General features: G+C 30.4%; 1 protein-coding gene across 13 annotated transcripts in view; it reads left to right on the top strand.

Annotated features, from left to right (window-relative positions):
• The window catches only part of TCF4 (transcription factor 4), a 406,802-nt gene that overhangs the window by 248,253 nt on the left and 144,716 nt on the right, over positions 1-13,833 (top strand). For 12 of the 13 annotated variants that reach the window (XM_074279414.1, XM_074279413.1, XM_074279411.1 and 9 more), the window contains 2 exons: positions 6,405-6,534; positions 7,051-7,100. In XM_074279414.1, the coding sequence (XP_074135515.1) occupies positions 6,405-6,534; positions 7,051-7,100 (180 nt within the window). Of the gene's footprint in view, positions 1-5,463; positions 5,594-6,404; positions 6,535-7,050; positions 7,101-13,833 lie in introns of those variants that run through there. The other variant, XM_074279417.1, reaches the window with a different exon arrangement.

Below are 13,833 nucleotides of genomic sequence, written 5' to 3'. Positions count from 1 at the left end.
CTGAATCAAGCTCTGTAATCTTTATAGGCTAGAATGCTGGGCTTAATGGAATAAAATAATATTTAATAAGGATAAGTATAAAGCTTTACACTTGTGTTGCAAAATCACTTTAATAAACTCAAGATGGGGGACATAATAGCAAAGTAGTTCATCTGAAGAAGATCTGAGAATCTTAGTCTGCAAACTTGACAAGTAGATAGTGCAATATGTCTGCCTGGGGGAGGGGGAGAGAAGCATTTTGCCTTATGCTACATAAATTAAAATAGAGTCCAGTGTAAAGAAGATACCAGTTCTGTGGTATTCTTCATTTAACACACCACTTCTGAAGTATGATGTTCAATTATGAGTACTACAAAAATGAGCAAATAATGGCCCAGATGAGGACAACAGGGGTGGTAAACATGGATATTGAAGGATTGTGCATGTTTAGCTTGACAAGGAATGTTTTAAGACAAAGATTTTGATAGTTACCTTCATATGTTTAAAGGATTGTCACTTAGAAGACTGAACGTGTTCTGTAAAACAGTGTAGAACTTGGAACAGTGGAGAGATGTTGAAAAAAAAAAAAAAAAGCAGATTTCAGTTTGATTTACAACAAAACCAAACAAAACCTCTTTAAAAGAATTAGAGTCTTCCCTGAGTAGAATGGACTACCTTTGAGCTTGATAAGTTCTTCCATTAAATTCTTCAAATGAAAGCTGAATGTCTATGTATGGTAGCTTTTGTAGATACAGACAGGATTATCATACAATCAAAGTTTTAACTGAAGGATCTTTGTCTCAGAGATTGTGTCTTTTGGTTCAACTTCTTCATTCTTCATGTTTGAAAGATGAAACTGTCTTTAAAACAACTGAAAAAATTCTTATCTGATCTGCTTTTAGCAAAGGTTGTATGTATCTCAAGTTTTTGATCTGATGTTCTGGAATTTTGTTTCTTAGTTGTTTTAATTTATTTACTTTTTTATTCATTCATCATTCATTCATTTATTATGCCTTGTTTATACTTTATCACATTATTACTATTTACTAAATATTCATAATATACCAGATACTATTCAGCACATATAGGATCCTTGCCTTCTAATTTATCATATTTCAAATTGCTAATAACTTTCCTTATTAAAATTATTTAAATAGCAATTAAGATCAAAGCTTCTTAAACTGTGGATTGTGATCCCATGTGGGGTCACATGACTGTATGTGGAGGTGGCAAAAATACCATTTTATTATGAGTAAATATTTAATTTGCATGCCTATTTTATATACCTCGATACCTGGGTTACATAAAAATTTCTTGGCAAAAAGAAATTATGAATGAAAAAAGTTTAAAAAGCCATTCTCTCTATATTTTGGTAAAATCTGATGTCATAAATCATTTCCTAATCTCTATAGATCTGTTTAATTGCAGTGATTTCTTGTGAATTAGTCTTTTTGTTGATATTTGGAAGTGAATTCCCAATAACATTTTGACTGTCTGAAGAGGCACTGTGAAATAGAATTTTGAAGAACTCCTGAAAGTTTTTATGAATGGATTTTTTAAAATCATGAATTATTCAGATTATTCACTGCTGATTTTGTTAAATAAAGGGCAGACACGGTTGTTAACTTTGGCCTTCACAGAGCCAGTTACTTACCTGTGTTTAGATGGTCTCAGATTTAACTTGTTTTCTTGTTTTGCCTTTTAAAGTGAATACTTGAGTGTTTACTTTTTTTCATTAAAAATGCTGTTTGAGATCTACCTTAGCAGATATTCATCATTAACCTTTTAACTAGAAATCAGTAAACTGAACATAATTTTGTGAAGAAAAACTGTATCATAAAAAAGATGTTTCTGAATGGTAAAGAAGCAATTATTTAAGTAAATTGTTCACATTTAAGTATGTTTTTTTTAAAATCTAAGCACATTGATTATGTTCCTTTGAATTAAAGCAGATGACATGGGATACTATAGCACTATGACTTAGCAAGCATGAACTGTTAAAAGCTTTGTTTTCTTCTGAGAGATTATTGAAGTTCCCAAGGAGTTCAGCTTCTGTTTGAGTAGGCCTCAATCTTTCAGAGTTAATTTAAGAATGAGAAGAAATGAAAATGATCATTGATTTCCATGCTGTCCATTACAGAAAACAAAATTGGTCTAAATACTGACCTTCACTTTTAAATCATTTGAGTCAGAAATGAACAGGTGAAAATATTCTGTCCTTGATTGTACTTTGGCCTGAGATGCTTATAGGCTGCGGACTAAGTGCCAATAGCAGCAAAATTCTCACCCCCTCCTGATACTATAGAAGTCAGCAATGGGTGTTCTTTGGCTAAAATGGCAAATTCAGCAGGAGTTTTTTGATAGGGTTTTACAGAATCTTTACCATAGCTATCAAGAATTTTATTCAGCAGTGTTTTTGAAAATCTACTTCTGTGTAGAAGTAACTATATAAAAATGACCAAAGCTGTGTTTAAAAGTATTTTAAACAAATCCAAATTGTAAATTTCAGCAGCACTTATTTTATAGTTAACATAAGCAAAGGCTTATGTACACATCCATATATTCAGCATTCATATGTTTTATAGTTCAGAATTTTATTTCCATATTAACATAAAGCCTTCCAAAATGCCTAGTTTTGTAAAGTCAGTTCACCATACAAAGCCACCATACATCACTTAGGTCTGTGATGAAAGAATGGAATTGCAGCTGTGTGAGTACTAGAATACCCAAACATGAATTAAACTCACAAGCATTTGGCAATAGTTCAGAAAAGGAGCTTAATCTGGTTTCATCTGAGACTGCTTTTATCTGTTCTACAACATCCCCCCATGATGTTGTGTCTGATATCTGATCACAACGTAATGGGAATGACGTAAAAATCAGAGAAAACCCTAAGAAACCTAAAGAAGTTTCCCTTTTCAAAAGGATTTCTTTTCAACTGATAGTTTTCAATTTTGAAATTCAAAGTCATTGACCTATTGACTAAATCAATTATAATTCCCCCCCAAATCTACTTATTTTACTTTCATCTCTCTCATATTTATAATTAAGGGTAAATGTAATAGTTTTAAAGAACTGTACCACCCACTCAATATTCTTAAGGCACCAATTGAAATGATATAGTAGTTAAGTGCAAGATAATTTAAAAGTTGATAGTGCAGCCTTCAAGAAATTTGTTCTATATTTACCATTCAAGTATTAATCTCATTTGAGATATATTCTCCTTTTCTATTACTCAGGTTTAACTCAGGGTTTCATTTACTGGGTTGTATGGACAAAGTTCAGTGGTTGATCTGAGATTTGACAAAAGCTTTGTGGGTGGAGCTAAAATAAAAAGGAGGCAAGGTTGGGAGCAGGTTAGAAGCACAGTCAGACCCAGATCCTGTGTAGCAAACAAACAAACAAAAATTCATACTGACAAAGAGCCCTGCAGGATGCCTGAATCTGGCACATGGGTTGCTATGCTAAGATTGGCTCTTTGCTGTTAAATGAAAAGCATGAAAACCTGACTGATAAATTCAGGTCATTCCCTTCTTGGTTTTGAAGATTTTAAACAAAATTGAAACTGCTTTGCCATGAAGGAAAATGGGGGCCCCATTAAGGGGATTTCCTTTATTATTTTAAAGACTGTTTAGCCAAATAGAACACTATGACTTTAAGATTTACAGGTTAGCTCTGAGAGATGCAACATCTTGTTTCCAGTATTTCCTGGCAGAATCTGGCAGCTTACTGGTGGGACCCAACGAAACCACAGAACATGAGCTTGCACTATCTGAAAAGCTAGAACCATCCTAATCCTATTTAACACAAGGATTAGAATATTACTTCAAAAAAGTAGAAATGGCACATCTGAGCTTAACTTTCAGACATTATTATTAAAAATATATGTGGTAGTATTCAGAATCTAGAAAATCAGGAATTTTATTTAAATTTTTAAACTTGATGCTATTCAATATTTTAAAAAATTATTTTAAGTGTCAGATTCTTTCTAGAGCCTACTAACACTTAAGTTGTTGCTGTTTTTTAGTCTTTTTCTTTGTGTCAGACATTTTGGAATCTCTTATAGGCTGAACAAGTAACTACCCGTTGTTTTTTTTTTACACAATATTTTACACTGTATGTGCCTGTGTGTGTGTGTGTGTGTGTGTGTGTGTGTGTGTGTGTGTGTGTGCAAACAGAGAGAGAGAAAAAAAAGAGAGACAGAGATAGAAACAGAGAGATGGAGATAGAGAAAGAGAAAGACTGAGACTCTTTTGCTGGAATCTGGGAAAAGTCTCCTTAAATGGAAGAAAATAACATATATATAGCCTAGAAAAATGACTTATTTTAAGGAAAAACAAAGACTTTTAAAAGGAAGAAACTGGAGGATGCAAGTTTAAAATCACTAAACAAGAGATACTAATACATCTAAAAGTGACAATTGTTCTTCAACCTATGAAACTATGAATAGGACTGAGTAGGAAGTCACTAAACAGTCTAATATTCCATATACTAATCTTGTTAGTGACTCTCACTTAAAGTAGCAAGAATTTTGAACAAATGCAGTTATCAAAATACTTTTTTTAATCTTTCCACAATTCTGTTGGCTGTGCTTCAAAATATATCATTTATCTATATGCAAATATAGCTCCATTCTTAATAATAGAAAATATTTATAACTAACCTGAAGACTGAACTAATAGTCAAAGTCATGTTAGTCACATTTCTTACTTCTTTGGGTGAGAAATTTATGCCTACTAGAAATTCTAGAAAAATTTCCTTGATTTCATAAAGCTCGTCTCTGAGAAAGAAGTGAAGAAACCATAAGAGAAAGGAAAGTATGCAGATGCCAGGTGTGTGTTAGCTATGTGGCAGATAATTGTACTTTACTACAATAAGTTTGTGACTCAAAAAATCAATTTTGAACTAACATTCTATGGGATTTTAAAAAAAATATATGTTTTATTAGATATTGTATAAAATATTAAAAATGGAATCAGTAAAGGAGAATGTCAATACTGAGTAGTTATTTTAGGTATTTCTCACACAAAAAAAAACTCTTGAATTTAAAATTGATATTTAACTATATGGTCATGGAAAAGGTATGTTTTAATTTCTGATTTTCCAGCTTATGGGTCATATTTGACCAACTGCTTTCATTGGAAGACATGCCACTTTGTTGAGCTATTTAGGAATCAAAAAGACTATCTTAATTTAAAACAAGGACCCTTTGTTTTAGTTGGTGACTGCCTTGTGAAATTTTTCAGTTCTCAGCGGGTTAACCAGGGAACAGGGGCAGAGTCATAATTGGCCTATTTAGAGTATTTTGCATGTGAATAGTGTGTTAGTGAAGCATTACTAAGTCTGTTGTGAGTGACATGGTGATTAGAATTTAGATTAGGGAAAACACATTCTGTACTTTATCAAGTACAGTAATTAGTTCAGTCAGTAAAAGTTGATTACAAGTAACGATAAAGTTAGATTTTTGGTACTTAATTTTAAAATTTCTTTATTAAATAGTAAATTTGTTCTTAATATAAATGGTAGTATCTACACCTGTTTTATTGCATATCAGAATAATTAAAAGAACAATGTGTTCAATGCAGAGTATAATCAGGGGATTTATGTATTTTGGGTAAGTTTCAATGTAGTTTATAGAACATTTAATATTATACAGTATTTTTCATGTCATAATATCATAAGGTTTAATAATGTTATATTGTAATTAAAGTGATCTATGAAAGTTTCTGAATGTCCAGGTAAATTTTGTTTCTGTGAGTATTTATCTCTTGATTTGGCAAGAATCCTCAGGAGATATTCTATTTTGTTCCTATTTAGGCTAAATCGTCTAAAATTTTTGTAAATTTTTATAATTTCTAAAATAATTAAATTTTATGTATAATTTGCATTTTATGCCATAAAATTTATTCATTAAAAAACCTTTGTTATATGTAGATAAACTTCTAAATACAATAGAGCTACTTTTAAATACACATTGATACATCAACTACAGAATTAAGTTTTCCTATTCTAAATATTCAAATTCATTTTTGGCTTCTACAAAAGACATGAACAATTCACAGATAAAATTCCTGAATCTGGTTAAATGAAAATTAATCTTTTGTAAATGACATTTTATCATAGTATCAATGAAGAATACTGAAGTCATTGTGTTATTTTAAAAGAATTTTAAAACAAAATACCTTCTACCTTATTTTCTAATGTAAGGAACTTAAAAGTCCTTTGTGATGGCTGTTTTAGACAGATTTTTTTAATGCTTCAGTTTAGCAGATGCTGTTTTCTTTATTCCATGGGTTTAAGTGCTAACAATCAGTTCCAGAGAGGTGGGGGAGTTTGGGGGGGGGGGAGTTAGAGGGAAGAGAGAATAAAGAAAGAAAAGAAAAACTTAACCATATATATTCTTTCTTTCTTTTTATCCCTTTTAGCAAAGTCTCCTTGGAAGTGACATGGATATGGGCAATCCAGGAGCTCTCTCACCATCCAAACCTGGTTCCCAGTACTATCAGTATTCTAGCAATAACCCTCGGAGGAGGCCTCTTCACAGTAGTGCCATGGGTGAGTTCTTCATATATTTGAATTCATGATTTGGGCTGATGCGGTTTTTAGGAACACATGACAAAAGAGAAAAAAAAAAAGCTGTATTATTTGTTTAAATCTAAAGATATTGACTTGCTTCCTAACCTAAATATATAGATCACTTCTATATATTAGGCTGAGATATCAGAAGCTTTATTCTCTGTTAGCTTTTCTGTATTTTTCTTTGGCAGAATAAAAAAGATCAATTTTTAAAAATAAATACTGAGAGAAAACAATATTATAAATAAAACCATTAATATTTTGAATTCATTATCCTATCAAAATAGCAGTTTTTACTTTTTTGTTTGTTTTTTAGTTCTCAAAAAAAAAAAAGAGTTAATGGTATCTGTGGCATTTTACCAACATACTTTAAAAAAAACAAAAAAAAAATACTTCAGGCTAAAATGCTAGCAGCAATGACTAGGTGCTTCATGGTATAGCATATGTCATATAGGAAAAGCTTCTGTGACTCAAAAGTCGTTCATCTTTTTGCAGAAGTACAAACAAAGAAAGTTCGAAAAGTTCCTCCGGGTTTACCATCATCAGTAAGTACTGTCTTTTTTCAAATGGCTATTGCTGGGTTGTTGTTTTACATATACACATATATTATATTTTATCATAAGATAAAAGTGAATTATATTGTATGATCCGGATCAACATTTGTTCATAGAAAACGTAGATGAAGTAGGAAGAACCTGAAAATGCTGCCATTTTAAATGATAAAATGATTAATTGCCAATGTGGAAGAAGGGGTGGCCATGTGATTTTCAGCAGGGTAAGCTCTGATGAGAGCTTTTGAAAAGGTGCCTAAAGTTTGAGGAGTTTTACCTGTTAGTGTCTTTGGATGGAATGAGCATTAGTTTCATGTATTGGTTAAATGCTTTGTCAGTATTATGATGATTTATGGATTTGCATGCTAAAGAAGATTTGTGGAGAGGATTTAGAAGAAATTTACATGGTTTTCAGCACATAGTGCAGGGAAAACATCTTTATTTTCTACTGAGAGTGTTGAATGAAGTCTGTAAAGGTACTGCACCAGTAGTTCTCTGGATATGTGATATCAGGTGACAACTAGAAGAATCCAGCTGTAACCAAAAGCATTCTGGGTTATTTAATAGATGGAGCTATGTGCAGTGGTTGCTGAGAGTTTCTCTGTATTCCCCAGCCCCAAAGATATAACGGAAGGACAACCCAAATAGTTTTCCCCAGGCAAAAGCTAGAGGATATTTTAGCTATATAATATAGATGGTTCTTGTTTTAAGTTAATTTACCTAAATATTTTATTTAGCCTTTTGTTTAGGAAGATTATTTCTAGTGATATTCTTCTGGGCAAAAATATATGATGACTTTTTTTTTTTCATTCTTAAAGACCTAATCTGGAACAAAAGAAATTATTCTGACATATATTTTTTACATTTATTTAATTTAATTCCACAAGGTGCTGGCAGCCTCTCAAAAAATATCATATTAATCAAGATATAATCATGTGTAGTTATATTTCTAAGTCATATTAAAATATTTCAAAATATGTTCACAATTGTTACAGAAATAAGTTTTATTATAATCAGAAGACTAATGGATTTTGCACGTTTATTGAGATCAGATAAATCTAAACATTTGTGCATTTCATTTGGTCTCAACAATAAATTTATAAATTTATTAAATTGAAGTGTGTAAGAGTATTATAGTTGCATAATTTGATAATATTGAAGGAACATTATGGAAACTTTAGATATATGATATAAATATTGACAACATAAAATGCTAGCAGTAATGGTCATCAAAGTAATTTTGGACAGCCAAAGTTATATCCTTTCCTTCCACCAGAAAATGTCAACATAATGAATTTTTATTTTAAATAGATTTGTTTTTTAAATGGTAAGCTCCCTAAACCCCAAGGTTTTTAATGAGTTTTAAAACTTAAAGTCAAAAGAAGATTTAATTTGTATAAGTTCTTAGTTTTTAGTAGTTTTCATAGCAATTTTACATAATACAGTTCTACATAATGTGAATATTTTTAAAGGCAAAAATTACATCTTTCAGTGATCTGAAATAATCACGCATTGCTACAAGGAACAAGTGCTTAAAGATGTTGTGTCTTAATTTTCTGTCATATATTAAAAATTAACTGTTGAATTTTTTCTTGTGTTCAAAATTATGCAAATTTCTTTCCACTACATAAGTAGTGCATTTGTGTGGTATTAAGTCTGTTTTGTACTTGCTTAATCATTGTCAGACAACAATTTTCCATAATTTGTCATGAATTAAAAATATTTCCCTGTAGACAGCTGACCATTTTAGGACAATTACACTGGTACTATTTTACTCTTGCTCTACAGTGAGTTATTGTAGTGTTGTTGAAGTGTTGTGATATGTTCAGGAAAATCTGAATGCCACCCTGTTCTAAACCGATATTGCCTAGTAATTAGAACTCAGTCATGGAATGTTCAGCTTGGATTATTCTATCCTTCTGCTCTGGTAGCATGTTCAGGAGATGCTCTTATTGGGACATTCAATTCAGTCTGAAAGATTGATGAAACTTTTTAAGTAAATATAATTTTTATGTGAATGAATAAATACAGGGCGAATTTTGCTTTTGGTAGAATTTTTGTTCTGGTTACTTTAGAATTTAAATTATTTGAGTTATTAGTATTTGAAGATGAGGGAAATGCAGTTTTAATAGCAATTCAAATCAATGTATTTTTATTCATTTACATTGGCTTTATTATACCCACATTATTACTTATAACTTAGAGCTCTTTCACAAAAACTACATACCTTAAATACTTAACAAAATGTACTAATTCACCTGCTGGCAGATTACATTAGAAAATGAGAGTCTGATGCATTAAGCCCAATAAGCCTCTATTTCTAAATTAGTCAAATCAGTTCTATTTCAACTTAAAGAAAATGATGGATATTTATTTGATAACATGAACCAGTATTTGTATAGTAGATAATGAAAGGTTGGGGACAATGAAAAAAAAATTACACGTTCTTTTAAGAACATGTAGGACCAAATCTGTCTGTTTATTGTGTCATCTGATTTGATTTTTTAAAAATAAAGTAGTCCACTTTTTTCTCCTAAAAATTTAAACCATAAAATTCCATTATCAAATTATTATTCACTATAGGTTTAAAATACAGAGTTATGGTTGAAATTCTATCCATATTTTACAAAACTCCATTATTCTGGGATGATCTAGGGAAGCTTAAAGATTTGCCTCAACTTACTTGAAAATTCTGCAGCATCTATAAGAAAAAGAAAATATAGACCTAGTTCCACAGTAGGTTTGGTAAGATAAATCAATGTCTTTTGTTTTGCTTTTCAATCTGAGATCTCAAAGCACTTAACATGATTCATTTAGGTGATGATTTAATATCCATCTTATAACTTCTACTCCTATAGGTAAGAGGGGGAGGGAGGGATATTGACATCTATATTGAAGATTAATGGAAGAAGCAAAGTCTGTAGAAAATATCACCTCATTTCCCAGGAGACCTTTGTTCAGTATTTCAGAATATTTTTCAAGTTATTAATGTCAGTCTTCATAAACTTTCTTTTAAAGAGCTTCTCAATTTATTCTTATTTTTAAAAAAATACTTATCTAATTTGTTGGATTTATTTTTGGTTTTTAAGTACAGTTTTATTTTCCAAGTCAAAGCTCAGTATATGACAGTTGTAATTTTCATCAAATCTTGCATGGTTTGAGTTTTCATACATCCTTCATCTTGAAATAAAAACTTGGTAAACTTGCTGCCCTTTCTACACATTTATTTATCATTGTATCACTAAGTGAAAATTCTTTAGTTCAAGTAAGAACTAAAGTTTAGAATTAAATATCTGCCATTAAACCAAAATTTTTAAAAATCCTATCTTGGTAAAAAAAAATTATTGCATTATCACTAACTACTAGCAAAAATTAATGACATATCATCCTTCAAAAAACAGCAAGACACTGCCACATCTTTCCCACTTAAAATACTCTTCATGCTTCTTGAAAAATCATCTACTTTGTGACATAAAAAAGTGCAACATAGGTGTTTCTAAAAATTTTACAGCCCCTGATTAAAAATGAACATTTAGTAATCTGTTTCCTCACTCTACTTTGGTAACTTGCAATAAATGTACCTGGCAGGTCTAAGCTTTCAGCTTCAATTATGCTACCTTCAGGTGTTCAATAAAATAGTCAGAAGTAATACTAATAATCAAAATTTTAATTACTTTTTTCACCATTATTTCAGTCTGGTACCAAAAAAAAAAATAATTGGCCCCATGGAATACAAATCTTTCTTCATAGAAACAAAGTTTAGTAAATATGTAAAACTATCCCTCTTCTCCACAAACTTTTAATAAATCATCATCTGTATTTTTAAATGTAATCTTATGTATTGAGATTTTTCCAAGTGGGTTTTTAAAATGCTTTAAGTATTCAATTTGGCAAAATATATATCCAGAGATAAGGATATCTTTGATCATCTAGTTTAAAATCTTTTCCACATTGAAGATACTAAAACTTGATTTGATCAGGATAAACTAGCCAATTTTAAGCCTCTGAATTAGTTATTATCTGAATATGAAGTATAAAAATATTTGTATAAGATTTCAAATTCTCCTATGGTTGTTATAAGTAAAACATTATTAGAAAAAGATTCTAAAGCCTGAATTTTTTCAAAAAATACATCATTTAAGGATTCAGTAAAAGATTAGGCAGTGTTTAAAAGTATTAAAAGATCTCTGTAAAAATAAAATTCCATAATAGATATAATTAACTGAAGCAAAAGAGATGTTAGAAAAAGACTTTTCTCATTTGTAATCTAAAAACTTCCAAATGGTTAGACAGTTTCCAAATTCAGTAGCCATGGTTGAAACTGAGGAGAAGAAAATATTTATTACATAATAAACTTTTCCAGCTCATTAGGATGTTAATATGAAGTCTTTCTCCTTCCTTCTCTCTCCCTCCTTCTTTCCCTTCCTCACTCCTCCTTCCCTCCCTCTATCTCTCTGTCTTTCTGTCTCTGTATCTCTCTGTCTCTCTCTCTCTCTCCTTCTCTCTCCCTTTTCTCTATTTATGTGTGTGTCAGAAATTTTTCTCTGTCTCTTTCTCTCTGTGTCACACTCACTCACACACACACACTCACACAAACACCTTTATTTAAAGTAAAATATGCCACTTAACAGTAAAGAAAATATGTCAGGTCTATGTTTCATAGTAAAGTAAGAAAGTAGCCATTAGTCAAATAAAAACTAAAATCAATTAAATATTTTAATAATTTTACATATATGCACACCAGAAATGTGGGACTTTTATATCAAATTACTAATATTAGGTAAGCAGATTTTATTCATCTTTAAATACACCATGCCCATTTTCTGCTTCATAATATGGAAAGATGAGAGGATTTTTTTCTTATGTAAAAGGGTTGTTATTCTGAAGTTCATATTGGAGTTAAGATAATAGAAATAAATTTTATATCTGAAAAGAAAAATTATTTTCACATTAGGTTTTTCCTATGTGCAGAATGTGAGATTTCAGTTCATTCCGAATTACATTCTTCTGAATTACGTGACTGTTTTGAAAATATAATAAAAGTTATTAGCATGCAAAATGCTATTATTTCTACACTATTCAGGCAGATCAATCAATCAGTAAACATTTATTAAGTACCTACTATGTGCCAGGTTGTATGCTAAGACTTAAATATAAATATCTGATCACAGTTCTTCTAATACTAAGGAAATTTACTTTCAGGGCTGTTTATTGTACTGCATAATTATAACTGATAAGAGTTATGAGTCTCTGCATTAGCGTATATGAGATTTAAATTTCAGAATCTGTAAAATCAAGCCTAAATCTTTCTGAAGATTACTATCCTATGATTGGAAAATGATTTAAAAGACAAAAAGAATTCACACAAATATATGACAATGCAGCTTATCCTTTAAGCATGTTGCGAAAGTTAGGTTTCAGATTTTTGTACTTCATTTTGGAATTTGATGAGAATATGTTTCTTCTCTACTATCCTGCATCATGAAGTAAGGTATCTTGGCATTTTATTGACTGAATATGACATCCTATTTCTTACTGGTATATTGTTACCTGAGAGAATAACTTTGAAGAAGGAAATGAATGAATGTGAAGAACCAAAATTAGATATACATATTATATGGACTATGACAGTTTTCATGAAAATGTGCAAAAAATCTGTGGGAAAAAATAACCAGAATATTCTCTTGTTTTTTATAGAAATGTATTTTACCCCCTCTTAAAAACAAAACAAAACAAAAACAGCCCCATAGCCAGTATCCTCTTGATAATTGTGATATGAGTCCTTCCCAAATGATTTCCTTCTGTGTGTGATCTATTCCAGGTGACTTTGGGACTACTATAATGTAATATTTAGTTATATGGTACATACCATAAAAACATATGTATATGTGGGAAAGTGCTTCTTTTGTTTTGTGGTATGTATGTATATGTAAAATATTTGCTAAGAATTGTTATTAAAATTCTGATAGTAAAATAGCCTTGAGAAGCTATACTTAATATATTATATTTCATTGAAGTTACACTTCACTAAAGAGTGGAATTTGTCATAGTCTCGAACCTTATCAGAATGATTAAGTTAACCAAAATGCTAAAGAAGCTTATTATAAGAAATTTACACCTCTGACGATTCCACTCTTCCCTTCCTTCTCCCATGAGCCCAAAAGCAGCAGTAGAAAAATGTTTCAATTTCCAACCTATGAGCCATAGAGAAATGAGAGGTTTTATATATATATATATATATATATATATATATATATATATATATATATATATATATATATATATATATATATATATATATATATATATATATATATATCAAAAGTCATCATTGTGATATTAATTTTTAAAATGCAAGATAATAAAAATATTTGTTTTATATATATGCAATAAGAATTATTTATATTAATAGATATAGTTTCTATAGACTAAATAAATGTTATATACATGCATACATACATAGACTTAATTTTAGATTAGAACTAGACTTTTCTTGCTATAAGGAAGGGAACTTCTAACATTTTTCTTAGTACCTCAGGTGACAATTTTAGACACCTATCTGGAGCTCTGAGAGGTTTTAAAGGAGCATTTTTATCTACTCTGTCACACTGCTTTGTATATGTATCTGTTACTGTGTGTGTAATTGGTTCAGTCATCTTTCTGTTAGGAATATTACCAACTAGAGTAAAAAATAAAAGAAAAGAAGGAAAAGACATTAGATACCTTG

The sequence above is a fragment of the Sminthopsis crassicaudata genome, chromosome 1 (genome assembly GCF_048593235.1).
Source record: "Sminthopsis crassicaudata isolate SCR6 chromosome 1, ASM4859323v1, whole genome shotgun sequence".
In the NCBI taxonomy this organism is placed as follows: Eukaryota; Metazoa; Chordata; class Mammalia; order Dasyuromorphia; family Dasyuridae; genus Sminthopsis; species Sminthopsis crassicaudata.
The sequence above is the reverse complement of the archived record's forward strand: the minus strand, read 5'-3'. Positions and strand labels throughout refer to the sequence as shown.